The sequence below is a fragment of the Pan troglodytes genome, chromosome 16, assembly GCF_028858775.2.
Source record: "Pan troglodytes isolate AG18354 chromosome 16, NHGRI_mPanTro3-v2.0_pri, whole genome shotgun sequence".
NCBI classification, from domain to species: domain Eukaryota; kingdom Metazoa; phylum Chordata; class Mammalia; order Primates; family Hominidae; genus Pan; species Pan troglodytes.
The window spans coordinates 74,599,818-74,626,821 of record NC_072414.2 but is presented as its reverse complement, the minus strand read 5'-3'; the positions used below and the strand labels follow the sequence as shown (position 1 = coordinate 74,626,821).

The 27,004-nt window shown below is 40.4% G+C and overlaps 1 protein-coding gene across 7 annotated transcripts in view; it reads left to right on the top strand.

Moving 5' to 3' along the window:
- Positions 1–27,004, top strand: part of ADAMTSL3 (ADAMTS like 3) — a 390,466-nt gene that overhangs the window by 338,338 nt on the left and 25,124 nt on the right. For 6 of the 7 annotated variants that reach the window (XM_009429726.5, XM_016927318.4, XM_024349336.3 and 3 more), the window contains 2 exons: positions 21,804–21,986; positions 23,645–23,761. In XM_009429726.5, coding sequence (XP_009428001.4) covers positions 21,804–21,986; positions 23,645–23,761 — 300 coding nt within the window. The remainder of the gene's footprint in view (positions 1–21,803; positions 21,987–23,644; positions 23,762–27,004) is intronic. The other variant, XM_024349337.3, reaches the window with a different exon arrangement.

Sequence of the window (27,004 nt, the reverse complement as noted above, 5' to 3'; positions counted from 1 at the left end):
AACTGCAAGTAAAGCCTCCAGCAAAGACCATTAAACTCATCTAGTTTTATTCTCATCCAGGCCCAGTCAGACATGGGCTGTCTCTGACCCTCCCCAGCCCCACAGCCCTCCTGCCCTGTGCTGTGGGGCCATGGGTCTGCAGCACTGCTGCCTAGATGGAGCTCAGCACTGGGAGTACTCATCTCTCCCCTTCCTCCCTCACCTTTCAGCTCTTACTAGGAATTGTCCCATTTGGCCTTCCTTTATCTGGCAGTCTTCCCCCATGGACTCAGACCCCAGAACTCCTGATGAGTTCTTTCCTTTTAAAAATAAACCTGCCTCCAAATGCACCACAATCATTTTGAGTTATTTGCCATTTTAAACAAACCTGTAGTGAACTTACAGTGTTTTCTTATGGGCAGAAGCCATACCTAATGGAGTTTTCTAGGGAAATTCATCTTTTTTAAGACAGATGGTGAAGTTGATGAAGGGTCAGAAAACTTGAGTTTTACAGACAGTCTTGTCGCTAGCTAGTATGTAACCATAGGTGAGTCATATATCTTTCTTCCCTCATCTCTAAAGCAGGGAATATATTATATTAATAGAAGAAGAGACTGTGGTTATCACCCAATTCAGTTTTTCATCTTATAGATGAGTACATTAAAACATAATTTACAAAATTGAACTCTGCTTTACAAATTACATTTTTATATTGCAAATTGGGATTTCTGTAAATCAGTGGCATATATAATTTTTTTATTTGTTTAGTTGCCTTAGACTATTTCCCACTAATTGTAATGAACTTATTTTTATAGACCCCATAACACATATTCATAGCTTCTAGAGAAGTTCATCTTTTTTTATAGCCAAACATGTTTTGTCAACCCATGTGGTATGGATATCAATAGGGATTATCCCTAGTCTCTCTTAGAGATATTTCTTTTAACTATATTAAATAACAGAACCTAAAAGTCCGCATATTTGCCTATTTCTAAAGGTTAAGACTTCTAACTTGCAAGAGTTATTTGCCTTGCTCTTTAAAAAAAAGTTTTTTTCTGTCCATTTGGGTGGGGGTAATTTAAAGCGCACCTTTTTTGCCACCTTCTGGTAAGAAAGAAAAGTTCATCTGGGGAAAATGACCAGAAAATATCAGTTGTTGCATGTTTTATTTTCTTTTAGGTTAATGCATAGTAAGAACATTACTTATCCTGTAATTTTCTGTTGTGTATTACGTGTTGTTTATGTTATTCCTTAAGCTCATCAGAGATGCAGCTGACATGAGTCCCTTCTCTAAAGTGTTTTGTTGTGTGTCACGCTCCTCTTTAGTCTGTAAGGAACTCTCTTGGCCCACAGATGGTAATGAGTTTGAGCTAGATGGTGATTCCCAAATGAAGGGCACTGGCAAAGCCATCAATGGCCCAGCCCCAAGCTTAGAAAATTTCTTAAACACAAGGTGCACTGGACAACTGCTTCTTAGAGCAAACTCAAACTGCCTGGAAAGATTAGAGATGCTTCTAAACTAAAACTAAGCTAAAGAATAAAAACATCTTTGAATGCTATTAGAAGACACTGGTGTACATCTCCTTTAGGAGGAAAAATTCTACAACTGTGGATGGCACCTGACATCCCACCAGGCAGCTGGGTACATGTAGGTTATACAAAAGACTCTTAAACAATAAATGCAGAAGCAAATAAATCAAGTTTAACACATTCCCAAATGAATCTAGTCATGTGGATGACTAAAGGAGAGTTTTTCCCAGGAATGCAAATTTTTTAACACTTAAAATTATCTACTTTAAACAGATCATCACAGGTTGAATCCTCTCTGGAAGGATGTTTTTGTTGGTTTGTTTCTGTTTTTTTGTTTTTTCATTTTTGTTTTGTTTTGTTTTGTTTTGTTTGACACAGAACCTCACTCTGTTGCCCAGGTTGGAGGGCAGTGGTGCAATCTCAGCTCACTGCAATCTCTGCCTCCCAGGTTCAAACGATTCTCCTACCTCAGCCTCCCAAATAGCTGGGATTACAGGTACAAGCCACCATGCCCGGCTATTTTTTTTTTTTTTTTTTTTTTTTTGCATTTTTAGTAGAGACAGGGTTTCACCATGTTGCCCAGGCTGGTCTCGAACTCCTGACCTCAAGTAATCCACCCACCTCAGCCTCCCAAAGTGTTGGGATTACAGGCATGAGCCACGGCATCTGGCCCTGGAAGGAGTTTTTGTATAGTATATTAGTTGTCAACATATGTGGAAGGGAGGAAGCAAGCAGGATTAGACAGAGGGCAAAGGAGAACTGTGATGCAGGCCCACAAAGTCTCACCAAGCCCCCTTGAAACATATGTGACTTATTAGAGTTGCCCCAGGCTGACCCACAGTGGCCAGGCCTTCATGCCCCTGCCTCCTGCAGTCACTGGCTGTGGGCCTCTCTGGAAGGGGCATATGTGCTCTTGGGTCGGCAGAGACAGATTGTGAAGGGACTGACAACCAGAGGCTACCAGGAGCAGGGACACCGAGTTCCTCCTTGAAGGTTGATTTGGGTGGAGCATCTCCATCTCTACCACAGAGATTTAAGGAGATAAAATTTAGGATCATCTTAATAGATGTAGACAAAGCATCTGATAAACTTCAACACGAAAATGATATGAAACCTCTTGGCAAACCAGTAATAGAAGGGATAATCTCTACCTTGATTTGCCTGTCAGAAACCTATTGTAAGCATCATACTCACTTTAATGGTGAGACTCAAACAGTCCCATTAAAGTCAGGAAAAAACATACGATGCCCTTTATCACTACATCTGTTCAACACTGCGTTAGCACTAGCCAGTGCAATAAGATAAAATAAATAGAATAATTAGAACTAGAAAATTAGAAACCAAGACTAGACAACTAGAAAAATTATAGAAAACTAGAAATATAAAAACTAGAAAATAACTAGAAAAATTTCTTCTTATTTATAGATAATATAATTATCCTCATTTAAAAGCAAAGAAAATGTACAAAGTTTTGGATCTCTACATTCAGAATAATTTCAATAAAAAAAGCAATCCTGTAGGATTGCTAGAACAAACTGATCCTATAATTAATATGAAAGCACATATGGCTGAGAATAGCCCAAACATTTTTTAAGAATAACAAGGTGGGTGAGATTTGCTCTATCAAATATAAAGACTTAGCATAAAGCTTGAGGGCTTACAGCAGTGTAAGAGGGATAGACAAATAAATGGAATAGAATGTGGAGCCCACAGCAGATTCAAGCATACAGTATATGGAAACTAAAATTTAATAGCAGTAGAATTAAAAACCAATAAAGGACAGACTATTAAGTAAATTGTTATAGGATAATTGTTTATAAATATAAAAAACTCAACCAAAAATAAATTCTAATTGATTTAAGTGCCTAAAATATGAACATATTTTTAAAAATCATAAAATATAAGAGATGTCTTTATGACTTTGGAATGGAAAAGATACAAAAAATGCAAGTCATAAAGTAAAACATCTATTGTATAGTGATGATGGGGTTGCACAACTCTGTGAATATATTAGAACTACAGAGTTATACTTTTAAAGGGTGAACTTTTTGGTTTATTAATTATATTTCAATAAGCTGTTATAAAAAACATTGACACACTTTGCTGTTAAGATATAAAAGTTCTGATCCCTGAAAGACATTGTCAATAAATTTAAAAGTCAAGCCACATTTCTGGCAGAAAATATTTGTTATATAGTACCAGAATATAGAACTAGCTTCTCTGAATCAATACAAATAAACCACTCAATATAAAAATGAGCAGTCCGGGTGCGGTGGCTCATGCCTGTAATCCCAGCACTTTGGGAGGCCGAGGCAGGCAGATCATGAGGTCAGGAAATCGAGACCATCCTGGCTAACATGGTGAAACCCTGTCTCTACTAAAAATACAAAAAATTAGCTGGGCGTGGTGGTGGGTGCCTGTAGTCCCAGCTACTTGGGAGGCTGAGGCAGGAGAATGGTGTGAACCCAGGAGGCGGAGGTTGCAGTGAGCGGAGATTGCACCACTGCACTCCAGCCTGGGCAACAGAGCGAGACTCTGCCTCAAAAAAAAAAAAAAAAAAAGAGCAAAAGACATGAACAGGCAATTGTCAGAAAGTGAAACCCTAATGGCCAATAATGGCATATGAAAATATTCTCATTTCCACAATGGTAGGGAAAATGTCCTCACTGCTAAGGAAATTAAAATAGAAGTGAGATTCCATTTCATATCTATTGGGCAAAAGTTAAAGAATTTGGCACTACCAAGGGTTGGCAAGAGCATGGAGAAATAGGACATCATACACTGCTGGTCACAGTGTATATGTAATGAACCAATTTAGAGAACAATTTTGTAAAATCTGATCAAGTCGAAGATGCTCAAAACCAGACATTTCACTTGTGGATATAGCCCTGTTTTTGCAAAGAGAGTTTCAAGAGTGCATTGTAACATTGTTTGTAAAAGCAGAGAGAGAGAAGGATACATACCAGTGTCAGGATTGTTGGTTCTCCTGGGAGACAAAAGAAGAAAAGTTTGGGGATAGAACTTTAGCTCTAGCTGTAATCCTTTATTGCTTAAAAAAGGTCTGAAGCGGCTGGGCACAGTGGCTCACACCTGTAATCCCAGCACTTTGGGAAGTCGAGGCAGGTGGATCACCTGAGGTCAGAAGTTTGAGACCAGCCTGGCCAATATGATGAAACCCTGTCTCTACTAAAAATACAAAAAATTAGCCAGGTGTGGTGGCACATGCCTGTAATCCCAGCTACTTGGGAGGCTGAGCAGGAGAATCGCTTGAACCTGGGAGACAGAGGTTGCAGTGAGCTGAGATTGTGCCATTGCTCTCCAGCCCGGGCAACAAGAATAAGACTCCGTCTCAAAAAACAAAACAAAACAAAACAAAACTGAAGTAAATATAGCAAATATTAATGTCCATTAATTTTTAAGCAAATATAGCAACTATTAATGTCCATTAATTTTGGAGAATGGACTTTTTTTTGACATGTGGTTATCAGTTACATTGTTTTGTTGTTGTTGTTGTTCACCTCCTAGCCCTGTTTCCTGTAAGACCTTGGACCTATCACATAGTTTCCTTGCTCCTTGGTTTTCTGTTATAAAATGAGGAATTATGATGGGATGAGCAGGAAGACTGTTTCCAGTCCTGAAATTCTATCTTGGACCATTGGTCCTTTGCAGGAATCTGGGACAAAATAAAAGTAAATGTAGAAAAAGTGCTTGAACTAAGATACCTGGCCAGTCAGGACTTAGAACTGAGTGCCAAGAGTCCTCACCTAGTATTGGGAGGGAATCTAGGAAGAAAAAAAAAAAAAAAAAAAAAAAACTCTCTCAAAATACATAGACATAATGTCCTTTACAAAGGAGTTCTTGGAGCTGCAATAACAGCCCATGAAAAATCCAGTTACCTATATGATGACTTGAAAACTATAGTTGTAGTAAAAAGAAAGGAACTAAATAGGCTGGGCGCACAGTGGCTGACACCTGTAATCCCAGCACTTTGGGAAGCCAAGGTGGGCGGATCACCTGAGGTCAGGGGTTGACCAGCCTGGCCAACATGGTAAAACCGTGTCTCCACTAAAAATACAAAAATTAGCTGGGCATAGTGGTCAGCATGCCTGTAATCCCAGTTACTCGGGAGGCTGAGGTACAAGAATTGCTTGAACCCGAGAGGCGGAGGTTGCAGTGAGCCGAGATAGTGCCACTGCACTCCAGCCTGGGCGACAGAGCAAGACTCCATTTCGAAAAAAGGAAAAAAAGAAAGAAAGGAATCAGATAATAAAAGCGTCTGTAAAACAATGAAACCAGAATTTGATAAATTTGAAAAAGCCTCTTACTTATGTAAAAGCTAATGTTGAAGGTAAAACAAGTTCACTGGGGGGAAAGTAAGTAGAAAGGGTACTTTGAGGGGATTTGAACAGCCTTAGATGGAAATGACTCAGGTCTTGTTCGTGTCCTCATGGCCTCAGAACGCACAGCTCTTTCTAGATGTCTGGATGCCAGCCACAGCCCTGTGTTTCCCAGCCTTGATCAGGCCCCTTCTTGCCTCCAAAAAGGGATGAAGAATAAACAGGGAAAGAGATTTTCCCTGAGATAACTAGAAAAGATCTTACTGAAATAAAATCTTGAGAATTAAATATGGAAGGACCTTAGGAATCCATGAGTCCAGCCCTGTTTTGCACACAAGGTCCCCAGAGAAGAGGCTTGACCAAAGTAACAGGCCTAGACAATGGCAAGGCCAAGTTCCGAACCCAGTTACTGCCTCTGAAGCTAGCGCCCTTTCTGTTCTGAATGCTGCTTTTGTGTGTTTTCTTGTCTCATAAAAAGTAACACATCTCATTATAAAATATTTGGAAAGCATAGCAAAGTATCATGAGGCAAAAAAAAATTCCCATAATCCTGTCAAAGACACAACCATTATTTCTATTTTGTTATATTCCTGTAACCCTTTCTCTAAGTCATGCAATTTTCTCATGTTATTAAAAATTCATAAATATCATTTAACAGCCACACCAGTGTATCATCGTGTGAATGTAACATAATTAAACCCTTCTCTTGTTTTTGGAAACTTAAACCATTTGTACTTCTTTACAGTTCCATACAGCAGTGTAAGAAACCTTCTTATGCATATAACTTTTTGTGTCATTTGGATTTTTTTTTTTAAAAAGAGTAATAGGAATGGAATTGTTAGGTCACAGGACATTCAACATTTTTGTAACTAAATAGGGCATTAAAATTTAAATGTCTAGAATTCTAAATACATTATCGCCAAATTGCCAGCTAGGAAGTCTGAATCTACTAGCGGGGTAGTTTTAAACCCTACCCGCCCCCTGTCATTGTTGCTGCTCATTGATAGGAGAGAATGAGAAAAGGTAGGTAGAAGTTACAGTTTCCTGGTTAATTCCACACAGTGCATGCACAAACAAATGATGGGAAGTGAGCATCTCACTGGGTCAAAGCAGGGCACTTGGTGCTCCAAGAGGTATGTGGAGGCAAGGAGGCCCTTTCATATCTATGGGAGGATGGTCAGTTTCAGAAGAAACATATCACATAAACTTAAAAGGATTTTCTTAATCAGGATTTTTTTAAGGGATAAAATGCTGTGGAATATACCTAAGAATTTTATTGATGTCTAGGTGAATTATTAACTTTCTTTACTGGGTTTAACAATTACCCTTTCAGGGGAGGATCTTGAGAAAATATTTGTGGTACAGCAGGATTATGTGGTTAAATTCCTAAACATGGTCTCATTGCTCTGACAATTATTTTCCCCTATCAACTGCTAGTTTATATTATATAGGGTGGAATTTAATGGTAGTGATTCTCATATGTCTTTAAGTCATAAATCCCTTTGGCCAAAAAAAAAAAGAACTATCTCTCCAGAAAAATGTATTTACCCACCAGTTTTTGCATATACTTTTCAGAAGACTTAAAAAGAAATCTAAGATTATCTGCTTGCTCTTGTTTTATGAACTGGACATTTTGGTGCTTTTGACTATATTCTAAATTACAGTGAATTTATTTCCCCTGATCTGTGGTTTTTGAAATATATCCTCTCTTCTATACTGTTATCTCTTTTTAAAACTCATATACAATCTTTGAAATAGCTAAAATTGTCATTTTGAAATGTATATTTAAAATGTCTTTCCCTACTCAAAAAGGCTCCCCTTCCCCTTTTTTCCTTCCTCTGTCTATGATACAGAAATCTTCCCACTATCCTCTCTTAACCCTATATTCAGTCAAACAGCCAATCATAGATGGTTGAAAATTCCATCCATCTTTTCTTCCCTTCAACAAGCATTCACTAAGCATTTACTAAGCCCAGTCTAGTTCCTTAGCATGCAGAGATGAATACAATCTGGTTTCTGCAGCTATATAGACAAAGGAATTATGATATGATGTCATAATGCAAAAATAGAAGTGTTTGTGAAGTGTATCAGACACATTAAGGAGAGACTAATTAAGGCTTCTAACTAAGGAGTCAGAAAAGGTTTATTAAAAAGATGAATTGCAACCAGCCCACTTGTAACAAAAAGGAAGGGCATTTTAATCAAAGCAGCATATATGCAAAAGCATGGAAACATGAAAGCACCCTGCTTACTTGCAACATCACAAGCAGATCTGTGTGACTTAAAGCAGAGGATGTGAAGGGGAGTGGGAAGAGGTGGGTTTGGAAGTATAAGTGTGGACCAGAATGTGAAGGGCTTTAATGTCATGCTGAAACCGATGGACTTCATTTTATTGGCAAAGAGGAGACAAGAAACATTTTGAGCAGGGTAATGGTGTGAACCAATCTGTATTTCAAAATGGATGAAAAATTAGAGGAGAAAGAAGCTGCAGAAAGCTGTAAATTGAATGCAACTAAATTGCATCAATGGTCATTGATTGGATTATTGGACCCCAAAAAGCCTGCCAGTCACTCAAGATATTAAGCTGACGTTACATGTATCTGATTTATCCAGGAGTGAGCAGACATATCTGGCATTTAGCAATGGATGTGTCATTAATTGAGGGTGTGGGACACAGGTGTCCCGAGGCTAGGGCTAGGGTGTTGGCAAGTGGAGTCATGCATGGAGGGCAGCCATATTGCAAAGAGCTGAGGAGTATGTGCTAATAGGCAGCATGTCAATAAATAACATGTTGGAAAACCATCAAAGCTCATCATCAAAAATAACAATAACTTGAGCACCTAATGTGTATTGGCTTCAACAGCATACAAAGTGGATATTATATTTGTTTTGCAGATAAGGAAGCAAACTCAGATACACACAGTTACTTGTCTTTGTTTATATACCTAATGAATGTGTATACCAAGATTTAAACCCAATCCTGTGTGACTCCAAAGGAGCTAGACAGAGAATGAAACTGTGTTTGAGACAGCAGAATAGGCACCACGCAGGAGGTCTGACCAGAGAGAAGACTGTCAAAGCGAGGTGTGAGGCAGAACCTAGGAAGTGCTGCAGCCTGGTGACAGAGTGTCATTGGCTTAGGGGTGGGCAACAGGCTCAACCTCCAGGGCTCAACCTCACCTGAGGACTGCCCCATGGTATGAGATCCAGGGAGAGTACACTGGGAGCCTGGCCTCTTGCCGGGCCACAAGATGCCAGCCAGTATCAGGCCAAAGGTTGGCCCATTGTGCTCAGCCAGGCACATGACCTTGACACATGCTTCTGCCATCACTGCAGCAGTGGGAAAGAATGTGGCAAATTATGCACTGTCTGGTGGTGACTATGGACTCCCTCACCTCACCCTTAATATATTTGCCCCAAATCTCTTTGGACTTGTATTTGGATTATTGATTTAGCAGATTAAAAAGACTCATTTATAAAACAATTATCTGCTCTTTAAAGATTCACTGAAGCTCTATTTTGAGTGCTTCTTGAAAAAATGATTTTCTTTGCATTTTTTATCAATCTCAATTTCTCATGTGGTGAAAACATGGGCCTGTATACAATCAAGAAGTAGAAAGAAATCTAGAATAAGTTAGCTGGATATGCAATACGAAAAAACAGGAGGGGCTCTTCAAACACCTATCAAATTTCAGACTTCATTGCAAAAAACCTTGTGCTTTGGCTTATGGGTCTACATGTATTGAGTGTTGCCATGTCTTGAAGCATTCAAGTACAGCCTTGATGGTCCAGTCCTGTTGTTAACAACACTGCTTTCATCCCCAAAATCTATACCCCATCCCTGTCTTCAGTGCCACCAGTACATTTCTCTGTCCTGAAAACTCCACAGTCACTCAGCCCCATGTTAATGTTTAATCTATCACATGGTAACAACAGACTGACCCAAAAGGCCCCATGTATTGTCATCATGTAGTTCCACATTGTGTGCCCACCCATTCCCTATCCTCCAAACAACCATGCACCTTTCTTCCATGCACCATCATTAGACCAATGGGTAAACCAATGGTTTTCAGACTATAGATTCCATGGAGCCTTGTCAAGGACCCAGCCTTCCCCTTCTACCCTACCTGTTCCCCGTCCCCCAACATATAACTCAACCAAAAGACCTCTATGCTTTGCAATTTTATGAATCGGACTTTCTTATAAAAAAAATTTTAAAGAACTTGTTCTGATACTAATGTTTGAAAGTCATGGATTCCTGCGACCATGGCAGATTCCTACTGCCAAAAGAACATATGAACACTCCATAATCATATCTTAAGATTTCAAATAGATTTCACCTCCATAATCTCTCTTTTTTCTTTCTTTTCTTTTCTTTTTTTTTTTTTTTTTTTTTTTTGGCTTAGAGACAGTGCTTCATTCTTGCCCAAGCTGGAGTGCAGTGGCATGATCATAGCTCACTGCAGCCTCAAACTCCTGTGCTAAGGCGATCCTCCTGCCTTAGCCCCTTGAGACTACAGCCATGCACATCCACATCTGACTAATTTTTTTTTTCTTGTAGAGACAGAGGTCTCGCTGTGCTGCCAAGGCTGGTTTAGAACTCCTAGGCTCAAGCAACCCTCCTACCTCGGCCTCCCAAAGTACTGAGATTACAGGTGGGAGCCACGGTGCCTGGCCTCCCACTTTTTCTTGGTTACCATATTTCTGATATTAAGACTCATTTAGCTCCCCTAAGTTTTAACATTAATAAAATGGCCCTGGATCAGTCCTGTTGAGCCTGTGAGATGGTGCACTAAACACCTGTACAATCCACAGGGCAGGAGCCTTGTATCCTCCTCTGCTCTTGGACGGAAGCTCTTTCCTCAGTGATCTTCTGAAGTCCAGCCTTCTAAAGAAATGAGTTGCTTTAATTCCATGAGTCTCTGAGTGGTGCCTCCCGGCTGGCCTGTGTTCCCTTGGCTCCTTGTATTGGTGTCAGAGCAGGAGCCAGAGTGGCTAGTCCGGAGTTTCCCAAACCTGTATGAGATTTGATAGCAATTGGGAAGCTTTTCATACCGGGCAGTAAAAGTGAAGGGTTTTGAATGCCCTATACCACTCAAATCTACTTATACTGTAAGAAATGCCTTTGCTTGCTCTCTGCCCTCCAAGACTCTCTGCTTTTGGTTCTGTGTGCTGAGACCCCCAGGCAGCAGCAGAGAGCACAGGACAAGTGTGCAGCATGGAACAGCATCCATTATAAAACACAGGGAACCGTCAGAAGCCCCTGAATGACCCACTAGTTCATTCCGGCTGCTATGACCTAACTATGCCTTCACAGCAAGACAGAGAGGCCCACAGCACCCACACAGGGTGGGGACTGAGGGAAAGGGAATTTTGTTGGAATTCAACCCCCGGAAATAAGAAAGCGTGCAAGCTTCTGAGTACAGTCTGAGAAAACCATGCAGGACCTTGTTAATGGAAGAAAAACACTCCTTTATGGGAAGAGCCCCATAGGACCTGTGTAGAATTTTGGCCTCTCTAGTAACATCCCAACTTATATAACCCTGTTTTTTTTCTTTTCATTCATTTATTTCCCCTAGTTATTAATTCAATACCCAGTTATTCATTTTGATGACTGACACATACTACAGTCAGGTCATTTTATTATTTTGGTTAATGTCAGTTCAGGCCTGGACACCACAACATCTCCCCAGCCCTGCCCTGAGAGATTCTGATTTAATTCATTGGCAGTATGTCCTGAGAACCAAGGATTTTTAAAGCTTCGCCAGAAGATTCTAATGTGCAGCCAAGGTTAAGAACCACTGATTTAGCCAGTAAATGGGGCCAAAGAGGTCCCTGGAAATTATCTCAAATATCCTCTCAAAATGAGAGACTCTTCCTCAGGAATTAGTGGGTAACCATAGGTCAACTAGAACCAGGAGTAAACCAGGAGTGAACCAGGAGTGAGTAATCAGGAGTAAACTAGAATTAACCAGGAGTGAGTAAACAGGAGTAAACTCAAATTAGGAGTGAACCAGGAGTGGGTAACTGGGAGTGAACTAGAAGCGGGGGCTAAATGGTAGAACCCAGCTCCATGCTCTGGGCTCATTCTGAAGGCAGAATCAGGCATGCCAACAATTGATGCCTCAGTGTTCAAAGGTTCACACAGGAGAAATCAGCTGTCAATGTCCAAGAGGATCAAGGAAGTGATTTTGAGATGGGTCATTAAGAATGAGGAGAAATGTTCCAGGTGGTGAAAGGGAATAGCAAATGATCTGCAATGGCGAGAACAGCACATAGAACAGCTTTACAGCCAGTGTGGTGTGTTTGGAGAACAGTGCAGTTCCCGGGCTGGAGGATAGCTGTTCTTAGCAGTGACTCCCCTAAATTGAAAAGGCTTTTGTGCTTTTCTCCTCCAAGAACAGGAAAGGCTATAGAGCTAAGAAAACTGACTCTTACTCCCTACCATTCCTGAGGAGAAAAGACCCCCTAGAAATAGAGTGAGAGGTGCAGCTCAGAAGAACCAAAGGCAAGAGTTAGTGGTTTAAGGAAAGAGGAAATGGAGTCCTGGGGAATCAACACGGCCTTGAGATGTCACCCCAAGACACCAGCAGCCCACACATAGTCCTCTGGGGTTTTGCTGGTGATAGCAGTGGAATCCACTTGGAGATTTTTGTGCATGATCTCCAAATAACTAATATTTTTAACTGGCTAATAGCTATTTGTTCATCTATATCCCAATGTTATATTGATAGATTACCAGAATTGCTGATTATCAGGAAGGGCCTCAGGAATGTCCATGGTTCTCCCTTTTGAGCTGCTGTTTAGGAGTTCCTCCTATCCCCTTTACTGGAATCAGTAGTTTACACCACTTGCATAGCTCCAGCATGTATCGCTATGCTTGATTTGCACCAACTCTTGACTTTCTTCTTCAAGGAACTACTGAAGGTTTTTGGTTTTGATATAATAATTTTCACTGGCCTTTCTAGCCTATAAATAAGACGCTGGAGGACAATATCCAGCAGTGAACTGTGTGGTGCTCATGAGATATGTCTGGTGGCGTTAAAGAACTGCCCAGGCTCGCGCAAAGCAGAAGCCCAGGGTATGTGAGAGATGAGAATGACCACACCAGGAAGAGGGCTTGTTGACACCCTTCTCCATGTCAGAAGAAACACAGTTCAAAACCTTTAGGGAAGGACTTTTAATGATGGAGTTGGGAATAGATACTATGACCCAGATGATTTCTAAATCCTCAGAAATCAAATTGATTGGGGAACAGATTATGTCAATCTAAACATGAGTTTACTAGAGAAAAGAAAGTACTTAAACAGCTATTCAAGAGAATTCTGTAAATAGTAAAAGCCAGAGCCCTCTATTTGGAGACAGTTCTGGATATGGCATCAATGATGGATAGTCCATTGTACCCAAAAAGCATACATAACGTATTTTTCAAAAAGCACAAAAGGGTATGCAGTTAACTCAGAAGAGGAACGTTCCTTACAAAATTTACTATGCTGCACAGATTGGCCCTGCAGTTAAGAAGAGTGCATTCATTATTCTAGTAGCTTTGAGATACTTTCTCTGACACTGAACCCTTCAACTCTTATTTATTTCTTTCATTTATTAGTGATGACTCCCTTTGTCTATCCTGTGTTTGATTTGCCTTTTATAAATTGGCAACATCATTTCTTCATGATTCCCCAGAGATAACTGATGGTAGCTTAAATCTTCATTTGTCGTATATGAAAAAGTAATGCAGAATTCTGAGTGAGTTTTGAGTAGCTGGAAGAAACAAACATGAGAAAAAAATATAGGTATAATATATATTTATTTAAAGATCCAGCATTTCAGGGCAGTCTGAATAGGCCAGGGATTTATAGTGTGGAATATTTCATGGGCCTTTCAAGGATGAAGGAAATTTGTTTTTAAACACTGACTAGTTTAAAGACACCCCCGAGGTGCAAACTTTTTGCAACACATGTTTCACAGCCCCTCCGGCTCTGAACTTTTTTCCACAACATTTGTCTTCCAAAACAATTTCAGCATTGTGGAAACAGAATGTTGAATATATCAGAGCTGCAAGTCTTGGGGGAAATAGCCTGTCTTTAAGGTTAGATAAATAAGTTTAAACTATTTCTGACATTTTATAGCTGTTGCAACAGAGCAAGTGTGTTATTTTGAAACACCATAAAGAGCAGTGGTACGAAGAAATCTGTCTGAATTTCCTCTGGCCTGTTCAGTTCTTTGAAAATGTTTACACGTGTAACAATGCTTCTAGGTGCTGAACAGACCTGTGGGGTAGGAGAGGGAGTTGGAGTTCACTATGGGACTTACGGAGTTTGAGGCGCCTGTGGGACATGTTGTGCCAATGGGAGATGTCCAGGAGTCTTGAATTGAAGGGAGAGATTAAGACTGGATAGGTAGATGTGGGAGTTTTCAGCATAGGAATTATCACTATATTTCCCAAAGTAGATGAAATGACCCCTGGGACAGTGTGTAGTGAGAAGGAAGGACTTGGTCCTGTACTCTGGTGTGGTCCTGTGCTCTTCATTTCAAACTTCCTATTTCTGACATTTTCTTTTGGAATGTAACTTTGTCAGTTTGTTCTGAGAAGCTTGCGCTGGCATGGCTGTTTGGCCATCTTGGTTGTTTTCATACCTTAGTTTTTAGTCTAGACTCCCATGGTCACGTGGAACAGAGAACCACCTTGAACTGGCTTAAGAAAAAATGGAGGAACTATTGGCTAATAAAACCGAAAAGTCCTGGAGTGTAGACACTCTGGACATAATTTTAGACACATCTGGATTCAGGAACTTAAATGATTCAGTCAAGAATCCACCCCTTAGCCAGGCACAATGGTGCATACCTATAGTTCCAGCTATTCAGGAGGCTGAGATGGGAGGATACCTGGAGCCCAGAAGTTTGAAGCTTCCGTATGCTATGATCATGCCTGTGCATAGCCACTGCACTCCAGCCCAGTGAGACCCCATCACTAAAAATATAAAAATCCATCTCTCTCTGGCTCTGTTTTTTTTCTGTGTTTTGAGGTGGTTGGTGGGCAAGGGTTGAGGGAAGACCATGTATGTTAGCAGATCATAAAACATCATAAGCAGTTTATTCTTTGTTCTAAGTGAGATGGAAGCCATTAGAGGATTCTAAGCAAAGGAGTGTCATGATCTGAGCTACCTTTTAGAAGAAATACTATGGCTATTGTGTTGAAAATAGACTGTAAAAAATCAGAGAGTAAAAGGAAGGCAAGGGTGGAAATAGGGAGATGAGATAAGTATTCCAGGTGAGCAAAGCCATCCCTAAATTCCCTGCCCTGGACTCCACTTCCCTCTCCAGCTATTGCCTTAGTTCTTGATTTCCATTTATAGCAAAGTGCCTCAAGAGTAGTTTATACTTGCTGTCTTCAATTTCATTTCTCTTCATTCTCTCTTGAATCCACTCCAACCAAACATTCTCCATACCATTACCTTCATAGCTATTGTCAAGGTCACCAACAGCTTACCATGTAAGTGTGAATTGCTAACTTCAGTGGTCAGGTTTGTTTGTTTGTTTTTTGAGACAGATTCTCACTCTGTTGCCCAGGCTGGAGTGCAGTGGTGTGATCTTGGCTCACTGCAACCTCCACCTCCTGGGTTCAAGCAATTCTCCTGCCTCAGCCTCCCGAGAAGCTGGGATTACAGGCTAAATGTTTTTTGTATTTTTAGTAGAGACAGGGTTTCACCATGTTGCCTAGGCTGGCCTCGAACTCCTGACCGCAGGTGATCTGCCCACCTTGGCCTCCCAAAATGCTGAGATTACAGGTGTGAGCCACCACACCAGGCCCCGTGGTGAGTTCTTAGGCCTTACCTTACTTGCTCATTTGACTACACTAGCATTGGACAGTTGTTACGCCCTCCTTCTCTGCTTTGAGGAAACCACTTTGTTTTCTACCTACCATAGTATCTGTTCCTTTGTAGCCTCCTTTGTCCCACCTCTTGTCCCTGATCTCTAAGTTGAACTACCCCAGGCCTCAGTCCTCAGACATTTTCTCTTCTCTATATATACTCTCTCCCTATTGATCCCATACATGCAGAAGGATTCAAATATGACATCTGTATGCTGGAAACTGTTAAATTTATATTTTCAGCACAGACCTTTTCCCTAAGCTCTAGATTAACATTATCCACATGCCTGCTCAGCATCTCTCCGTGGATATGTAATAGTTATTTCAAACTTAACATGTCCAAAACTGCTCTCCTGAGTTCTGCTCCCAAACTTATTTCTCTCATAGTGTCCCTCATCTCAGTGAATGACAAGGCAGTTATTTAATTTGCTTGAGCCACAAATCCTGGAGTCATTTTTTACTCGCTTTCCTCTCTCACACTACCCCACCCCCATCAAATTTTGTCTGCTCTACCTTCAGAATAGGCCCAGAATCTGACCATCTCTTACCACGTTCATTGCTACTACACTGGTCCAAGTCACCATCATCTCTAGGCTGGATTATCTTGACAGGTTCCTCACTGGTCTCCCTGCCTCTGCCCTTGCCCCCTGCAATGAACATAGCTGTCAAAGCAGTCCTTTAGAAACACAAGTAAGCTCATGCCATTCTTCAAAATCTTTGGAATAGAAACCAAAGCCTTACGATGACCTATCAGGCTATGACCTGAGCCCCACCTGCCACTTCTCTGACCTTGTCACCTACTGCTCTTTTCCTGGCTCACATCCCTGCAGCCACATGCTCTTTTACTTTCCTCCAAAATTGGAGGAATGTGTCCTGGACCAGTCTGATGAAGCCTATGGTACTACTTCTGAAATAATATTTTCAAAGGTATAAAATAAAATATACTGCATTTAAAGAAAACCAATTATAATAAAAATATAGGTATCAAAATATTAATAAACCAAATGTGTGATCGAATAATATATGTACTTCATTACTAATGCATCAAATTCAAAATCTAGCATTGGGTCCAATAGTTACCATATTTTTGAAGTAGTGTTGGCATAAAAAATATTTTGAGAGATCTGGTCACACTTGTAATGTGATACGAAAATATCTGTGACTTCCATTGGTGAGAGAGTTAAAGATACTACTACCTCGGTCTGCGCTTACATTCATAATTGATAGAAGTGCTGCATTTCAACTAGAGTTGGTGAAAAGGTCACCGACTCCTGAATCCTATCTGTGGACCCACTCATGGTCCCCAGGTTGAGAACCCCATTTCAGGGCCAAGGTACTTGCTGTTCCCTCTGCCGGAAATGCTCTCCCTGGAGATCTCCACACAGCTTGTTTAGCCTGGCTGAAGGCCTCTGGTAAACCTTGTTTCAATGTAGAATTGACAGCACCGCTTACCAGCTTCTTACCGTGGAGGAATAATGAATAAGCCAATGTATCTGAGATTGTTTCGGGTCTTTCACTGTAAGAGGCTTTATGCCTTGAGAAAACCTCACTAATTTGGACTAATTGTAAGAGGCAAGTCTGAATTAATAAACATCCCTGAATTGTAAAATGTTTTCAAGTCTGTGAATTGCTTTTAGAAATGTTCAGTCATTTAAGCGAGAATTACTTAGGGTCTTAAAGGAAACCACTTTAATTTATAAATATCGATTTATACTCACATAACAATTGTGTATATGTTGTGGAGGCCAGTGAAGTATTTGAAGGAATTTCTGAAATGATTTGCACTTTTGCCCTCAAATATGTAAGGAGATTTTTTTCTCTTCCTAGCTAGTATAACCCTTCTCTAAATTACCATAGATTCCAAAATAATAGTGTCTGAGTTTATGAGGATTTTACTATACAGTCAGTGCTTTATTATCTTTGCTACTTGGAAGAGAGCATTGGCATGAATAACCAAAAAAGTCACGCTGATGTATCTTTGGGATGGAATATGGTTTTCTTCTAGTAAATGCATTCCCTAGTTTATTCATTTATGCATTCAGCAAACATTCACACATCTAATCTTTGCCAGGCCTATACTCATGATCTGCTGTGGAGAACTGAGATTAATGCAGTAATAATGCTATAAAAGAATTCTGGTCATAGAGAGTGAATAATGAGAGTGAATTAAATAATATATGAAAGAATAGATGGATGAATGAATGAATTGATCTCACACATATCTTAGAGCTAAAAGGGACCCCAAGAGAAAATTTAACAAGAAGTTAAATCAAAGATGTTTCTGAGCTCCATTATTAACTTTTTACAAGTTGGGGATAGGTGATCCAGGTAATACATTCAATCAAAAAACAAGGCATTATACCATGAAAAGTCTGGCTCTGGCTCCTGCTCCTGTTCCCATGCTTTCCTACATCTGCACTCTATGTTCCTCCTTGCAGGTATCTTCCCTTTCTCTCCAGTCTACATGAGGTACAGCTTCTGTGCTCCAGTGGCATCCAGTATTTTACCTTTATTGCACGCTCTTATCTCTTTGAATTGCAGCTGGCTTTTTTGATGCATGGGCCCACTCTAGATTAAGGTCCGTGAGGAACTTAGTTTACCATTATATCCTTAGCATTGCCACAGAGTCTTACATAGAGTAGGCACTCCATAAACATTTTTCAAATGAATGAAATAATGGCAATAGTTGTATTGCATTTCAAAACATAAGATATGTAGCCAAAGCTGTACTCAGAATAAAATTAACAGCTTTAAATGATTTACTTTAAAATAAGCAAATTAAATGTTAAACTCAAAGACTGAGAAATTTTCTTGTAGGCTAGAAATAGAAGGAAATTTATATACCAAAAAAAGCATCATGCTTAAGAAAGAAACATTAGTAATATTCCCATTAAAGTTGGAAACAAGACAAATATGCCTGCTGTCTTAGACCACTGGGGCTGCTATAAGAAACATGCTATAGACTGAGTAGCTTATAAACAACAGAAAATTTGTTTCTTACAGTTCTGGAGGATGGGAAGTCCAAGATTAAGCTTTTCATGTTGAAGGAGGTCCAAGATCAAGATGTGGTGGGGAGGGACACAAATATTCAGTCTAACGTACCTGCTATAGTGGTTATTATTCAGCATTGTTCTGGAGACACTAATACAATAAGACAAGAAAAAGAAATCAGAAGTATACATATTGGAAAGGAAGAGAAAATTGTCATTATGTGGAAATGATATAATTATTTACCTTAAAAAACAAGAAAATCAATTAGAAAAACTATTCAAAATAATAAAGTTCAGTAAGATGACTAGAAACAAGATAAATATGCAGATGCTTATAGCTTTCCTAAGTGTTGGCAATAAACAACTACGAAATACATTTTTAAAAATCTCGTTTACTGCAACAACAAAGAACTATAACATGCATAGGAATAAATATATTAAGAGATGTATAACATCTACCTATATTGTGGTTAAGAAAGGTTCTGAATCAAATTGTATTGGTATAAATCTCAGCTCCAATGTTTAATAGCTGTGACCTTTCAGAAAGCTTAAACTTTCTGTATGTGTATATGTGTAGAAGAAAATGCTAAAAAAGATATATGCACATGCGATTAGCATTCCTTCAGCTATTTAGGGCTAGCCTAGTTTTTATAACAATATTTAAAACAAATCTCTCGGTGTATTGGTTTTCTATTGCTGCTGTAACAAATTAACACAAACTTAGAAGCTTAAAACAATACCCATATATTATGTCACCTATGTTGCACAGAATTGCTGAACTGACTGTTACACTTAGAGTATCTAAGGCCAAGATCAAGGTGGTGGCATGGCTGCATTCCTTTTTGGAGGCTCTGGGAATAAATCTGCTTCCAAGCTTCTTCAGGTTATTGGCTGAATCCCTGATCATTTTAGAACTGAAGTTCCCATTTTCTTGATAGCTGTCAGCTGAAGGCCACTCTCAGCTTTTAGAGGCCACCTGCACTCCCCAGCTCAGGTCCCTTTTATCTTTAAAACTAGCAATGGTGGGTTAGGTTGCTCTCACACTTTGAATCTCTCTGAACTCCTCTTCTGCCTCATGTCTCCTACTTTCTCTTTCTCCATATGTCCCTGACAGCTTCTGTCCTTCTCTTCTGATTTTAAGGACTTATAGAATTACAATGGGCCCAACCAGATATCTCCCCATTTTAAGGCCAACTGATTAGTAACCTTAATTACATCTGCAAATTCCTTCACACCAGTGCCTAGATTGACATTTGATTGAGTAATGAAAGGATGAGAATCTTGGGGCAATGTCTTTAGAATTCTGCCTACCATACTTGGATCATACAAAGCCACAGGATTAAGGACAAAAAGTCCCAAGGGCAACCATCTCAGACTCCAATTTTGAAAACTTCAAATAGTATATCTGAACATAATGAAGTTCCTACTCTTCTTTCAGATTCCTTTCACAGACGACACAGTTGAAATCTAAAGGGCTTTGCCCAAGGCTACGGAACTAATAACTATTGAGAATGAAAACAAAGCCTCACCCCAACCCAGCCAAGATAGTGCTCCCGCTATGCATTTCCACCTCCTCTTTGAATAGAAATTTAGTCTTTTTTTCACCTTGAGTTTTCAGGCAATACTTCAGTGCCAATATCAGTCTTAGGTTTCTACAAGTAAATTTAAGCATTTCTAGATAACAGTTTCCTCCAAAGCCACACAATGACTTCCTTAAGAGACTTGAATAATCAGCTTGATGTAATGGACAGAACTGGACCTGAAGTCAAAAGGCTTACCAGGTTCCTCAATTGTGAGATACAGCTAACAATGACTGCCTCCCAGGAAATAGGAATAACTATGAGAATTCAAGTGTCACCATGTTCATGGAGCACGCATTTTGCCTACTGTAAGGTGTGTTGCACATGTCATGATAATAGTGGTCGCATCTATTTTTTAAGTCAGAAAACCATACCATGGCTTCTCCATTCTCACTAACCAGAGCACTGCAAGAGGAGAAAACATCCGCCAAAACAGTTTTCTAGAGCAATCTTGGCATCATCTGAAGCTATTCCAGCTCTTAAGAGCCAGATGAGGTCAGGTGCAGTGGGAGGCTGAGGCGGGGGATCGCTTGAGCCCAGGAGTTCAAGACGACCCTGAGGAACATGATGAAACCCTGTCTTTACAAAAATTACAAAAATTAGCTGGGTGTGATGGCTTGCACCTGTAGTCCCAGCTACTTGGAGGCTGAGGAAGGGAGGGTCACTTGAGCCCAGGAGGTTGCAGTGAGCCAAGATTGTGCCACTGCACTCCAGCCTAGGTGACAGAAGGAGCCTCCATCTCAAAAAGAAAAAGCAAAGAAGAAGAAGAAGAACCAAATGAAATTCCTCTATTCCTCTGAATCTTAAATTCCAAAGCCCAGCAAAATGCTAAGACTTCTGAAGACTTGGGGAAAGAAATTCTTTCAATTCCTCGTGTTCCCCTCTGTGTCCAGGCTCCTGCAATGTTGCTTACAGTCCCTGCATCTCACTGCATTGACCCAGAATTGAAACTCAGCACTTACTTTTGCTCCCTTAAGTTATCCTCCTTTACAAAGAATTAATGAACTCTGTTTCCCTGGATGTTGTATATTCTTCCTGAGGGAGGAATGTTTCATTGCTTATGCACAGCAAACAACTTAAAGACCTCTAGGAGATATTTATGTTTTCCAAAGACTTCCTTGTGACAACCTACCCCCTGGGAGTTTCTCACTGTGTCTCTACCTCCACATTCCCCCAGCTTCACCGACTCCTTCTTTCCAACCACACTCCCACTACCCTACCCACCTTCAAAATTCTCTCCCTTCCCAATACAGAGCAATCCTACTCCTTGGTTTCCATTCCATAACTTATATGTGTAAACCAGTCACATGCCCCGTAGACCAAAGCCCTTTGCTTTAAGAGGATCCTCCATCTGCCATAGAGTAGCTATAGAAATAGAAATAGCCATTTTTCCTATTATAGATGATTAAACCCATATGCTGACTTATGGGCAAAACAGTGAATGGTATTTGTCAAGTGGTTCTGTGGCCCTGTTCTTAAAGGAATTGCCTTTGTCATATTTGTTTTTGTTCCAAAGGTGTCCCTCAGCCTAATATAACTTGGTTGAAGAGAGGAGGATCTCTGAGTGGCAATTTTTCCTTGCTTTTCAATGGATCCCTGTTGTTGCAGAATGTTTCCCTTGAAAATGAAGGAACCTACGTCTGCACAGCCACCAATGCTCTTGGAAAGGCAGTGGCAACATCTGTACTCCACTTGCTGGGTAAGTGTCAAATTCTTATTGCTCCTTAAGTGCCTCCTGTAATATGCACAAAGTAGGCCCCAGTTTTGTTGATTTTGGAGTTGGGGAGTGAACGAGATGGACATCAGATGGTTTTAACCATTGCTACCACTGCCTGCTTAAAAACGAGCACTAAATTCTAACACCCTATTTTACCACCCCGTAGTCCCAGCACCTAACACAGATGTTAGTGTTTGTGTGTGTGTGTGTGATTTTTTTTTTTTAACGGAGTCTTGCTCCGTCACCAGGCTGGAGTGCAGTGGCACGATCTCGGCTCACTGCAACCTCTGCCTCCTGGGTTCAAGTGATTCTCCTGCCTCAGCCTTCTGAGTAGCTGGGACAATAGGCGCACACCACCATGCCCAGCTAATTTTTGTATTTTTAGTAGAGACGGGGTTTCACCATGTTGGCCAGGATGGTCTCAATCTCTTGACCTCGTGATCTGCCCGCCTTGGCCTCCCAAAGTGCTGGGGTTACAGGCATGAACCACCGCACCCGGTCAGATGTTAGTGTTAAGTAATGGTTTCATGAAGGAATGAAATTGAACCATTTGCAAAATTAGTATAAGAGTATAGAATCCATTGCTAAACCAAGAGGAAAAAACATGAAAGAGATTTCTCCATAGCTTTCCTTGTGGGCAGTTAGAGGAGCCCAGAGATATAAAGAGATAGGGGGTGCCAATGCAGGGAGTTGGAATAGCTGTCATGCACAAAGCATTTTGATGAGCATTAATTCTTGTGATACTTATGATAGCACAGTGTTGTGGGTGGTATTTTTTAATCTCATTGTATTTATGAGGAGCCTTGGGCTCATAAAGAGTTTGAACTAGCGCCCAAATATGTAGTCTGCTCTTTTGGTGCTCTCCCTGCTACCCCTCATGGACTCTTAGTACTGACAAAGGCAGTGGTGTGCCACCACGTGGCTCTTTCCAAAAAGCCTCTGTGTGATCTTCCAAAATCTTCGAATGGAAGAGTTGCAACAGATTGGCTAGGCTAACCCTGTCTGGTTCTTGAATGATTTATCCATGCTCCCTGAGAAACCCCAGCCTTGTTTCTTTCTTCTGCCCATTTCCACTCATGAATCTGCATGCTTTTCTCACTCCTACCTGGCATGCCTCTTCTCTCAGGAATCCCCTCAAGCCAAGCAGCTCATGACTTTGGTAACTTGATGGAGAGATCAAATCATGGCATTCCTCCACCATTCTCTGCTCTTATGTGCAAGCTTCACAACCTTCCTAAAAGCCCGTACTCCTCACCATGTAAGCCTAGGGAACATTGCCCATTCTCTTGCTCCCAGCATTCCTCTTAAGAGGCAGAGCTCTATCCAACCAATCTGCTTCCTCCAGTCCCTTTTGGAATTCTGCTGAATACATTTTTTTCATCTTGCAATTTAGGCTAGAAACCCTGGAAACATGCAGAGATGCCACATGCTAGCACAGCGAGTAACTCTAAACTCTGTAACACCCCACACATCCATACTTACACACACCTCCCAGACCTGTGGTCATGAGCTTGAGTATCCAGGAGCACAGTATTATTATAGAGGACTCATTTTCTAATAGCTGTCTTTAAGAACACCCAAGCTGGACCAATAATTAGATAATGTCTAACTGGTAAAAGTGCTACTTTTTTTTTTCTCAGAACGAAGATGGCCAGAGAGTAGAATCGTATTTCTGCAAGGACATAAAAAGTACGTTCTCCAGGCAACCAACACTAGAACCAACAGCAATGACCCAACAGGAGAACCCCCGCCTCAAGGTCTGGGATTTTGACCTTTTCAGATTTGCTATGTGTGAGGCATGTGTAAGGAAAAGGGTTTAGCTAAAAGACCATCTGTGTTTTTCACTTTGCAATACGTAAAATTATTTCTAGGCATTTGGCCAGCCTTTTTCTTGACCCTCAGTCTTTAGTGGTTCAACTTATTCTTTCCATATTGAAACACTTTTTAGAAAAATCCACTCCTGAGGAAGCCTACAGAGCTCATATCTCAAATGTGCACCATTATTTGTGATAATATAGATATTGATTTCCAGTTTCAAAACTATTGCCAATTTGGTAAATATTAATAGATATTAATAGTCTGCTATGAGTATTGGAATTGATTTTTTAATTGTTCTTTTTTCAAGACATAGTTTTCCATACACACCAACTTTGTTATGCATCAGTGCTTAATCAGGAGAACCTAATCTAAGTATTACAAGCTTGTAAAACTCTGCAGAAGGCCAAGGGATCAAAGTAGAGTTAAGAAAATCAGAAATGCTAGAATCGCAGGAAACCATTACTGGTCATCTCAGCTCCTTGTAGCTCAAAAATGGGTAAATCGCAGGAGGACACAAACTCTTTTTTTAATTATTTTGTTATTTTATTTTGTTTATTTTGTTTATTTATTTATTTGAGACAGAATCTTGCTCTGCCGCCCAGGCTGGAGTGCAGTGGCGTGATCTCAGCTCACTGCAAGCTCCGCCTCCCAGGTTCATGCCATTCTCCTGCCTCAGCCTCCCAAGTAGCTGGGACTACAGCCACCCGCCACCACGCCTGGCTAACTTTTTGTATTTTTAGTGGAGACGAGGTTTCACCGTGTTAGCCAGGATGATCTCGATCTCCTGACCTCGTGATCCGCCCACCTTGGCCTCCCAAAATGCTGGGATTACAGGCATGAGCCACTGTGCCCGGCCACAAAGAAACTCCTTTTAAACCTCATGTTGTACTCTGTCTGTTATATAGGAACAGTAATGGCCACGTCATTTTCACCTTTTAAATCTTGAGAAGTGCCTCTCATTTGCATAATGTATCATGCAGAATATAACTCTACCAGTAGAGATTTTAAGAAATGTAGTTTCTAGGCTTTCACCTCCTGAGATGCAAGAGAGAGCACAGAAGGGGAAAACAGTGTTCAGCTGCCAATCAACAATCCATCACGTTACTTATGACATCATTCTCTTATAGTATTTGTATGACACATTTCTTCTCCTCTTTTAAACATAATACTAACATTATTGTACACCCAAATATCCATTCACTGGACATTCAACAAATATTTTCCCAGTGCTTACTCCTCCCAGGTCTGGGGATGCAGATGACCTCCTCCTTGAGAAGCTCACAGTCTGAAGAGGGAGGCAGTCACGTAAACAGATACTGTAAAGCACTGGGACAAGTTCCATAATAAAAAGATGACCAAAGTACAATGGTAGCACTGAGGAAGGGGCCCTACCTCTCTCTAGAGAAGTCAACTGAGTTTTCATCTAGGTCATGATGTTTGTTCTGGGAAGAGGAAAGAGGAAATTCCAGTCAGAGAAACCATGGTGTGTTGCATGTGGCATGGAACATGAAGATCAAAAGAACTGCCTAAAATAAATTAATGAAAAACAAAAAGGATATGTGTGAGGCTGAAGCTATTGGTGAAGGTGAAGCCTTTGGAATAGTCAAACTCTTGGTTTATTGGGACTACTTGCATTGTTCTGCCACCTCCTACACACACACACACAAACACATGCCCAAATATACAATCACACACACACACACTGTGGAATGTCCCAGCCCTTCAAAGGATCCTTAGCTTAGCATTTCAAAGAGACTCCTTTATTAATTTAACAAATACTGCTTGCATGGCTAATATTTCACATACCCTGTCCTAGTGTTGGACAGGGTAGTGTTTATGGTCTTGACATTCCAGTAGGAAAGATGCACAAGAAACCAGTAAACAAATAATTATTTAAGATATTTCTCAGTGGTAAGGGCTATGAGATACACAGTGATAGGAGGAAGCCACTTTAGTGAAGACAGTCAGGATGGGCCTTCTAAGAGGTTATATTTGAGCCCAGACCTAAAGGATGAGGTGAAACCATTTGTGCAGAAAAATGAGAAAGAAGCAAAGACCATAAAATTGGAATAAGGTTAATGTGGCCTCAGAATGGAAATAAGATTCATGTGACTAGGGTACAGTTGAGGGAGAGGGAGAGGGATATGAGATGAGGTTGGAGAGTGGCTGAGGACCAAATCATTCAGAGCTTTGAGGTCCAAGGTAAAGACTCAAGAGTTTACTCCTAAAACATGGGAGGTCATTGAGGAGTCTTATATGGTAGTGATATGGCATGATCTGCTTTTCAAATGCATTTGTGTCAAAAAGCACTAAGTAGAAAACAAAAACAAATTATCAAATTGGACTGACCGCATCAAAATTTTAAAGATCTCCTTATCAAAGACACCAATAAGAATAATGAATACATAAGCCATAGACTGGGAAAAATATTGGCAGAACATATGTCTGATGAAGAACTTATATCTAGAATATATAAAGAACTCCCACAAGTTATCAATGAATATCCCCCACCACACACACATACACACACACACACACACACACACACACAGAGTGGGCAACAGACTTGAACAGACGTTTCACAAAAGATGATATATAGATGGCATCAGGGAAATGGAAATTAAAACCTCAGTGACATACAATTTCATACCCAGTAGGGTAGCTAAAAACAAAAAGACTGACAATCCCAAATTTTGGCAAGAGTGTGAAGCAACTGAAACACTCATGCATTGCTTAGTGTGTAAAATGTTTAGACCACTTTGGAAGACTATTTAGCAGCTCCTAAAAAAGTTAAGCGCACACCTACCCTCGACCTAGCAGTTTCACTCACAGGTATTTACCTGAAAAAAAAAAATGTTCACAAAAAGCTTTGTTCACGAATGTTCAGCTTATTGATAATAGTCATTGACAGGAGAATAGATTAAAAACTATGGTAGATTTATACAATGGGAACATTATTCAGCAATAGATGAAATGAAATGAACTACTGACATGCACAATGATATGAGTGAATCTCAAAAACATTATGCTAAGCAACGTAGGAAACCAAAGGCCGGGCGCAGTGGCTCACACCTGTAATCCCAGCACTTTGGGAAGCAGAAGTGGGTGGACCACAAGGTCAGGGGTTCGAGACCAGCCTGGCCAACATGATGAAACCCCATCTCTACTGAAAATACAAAAAT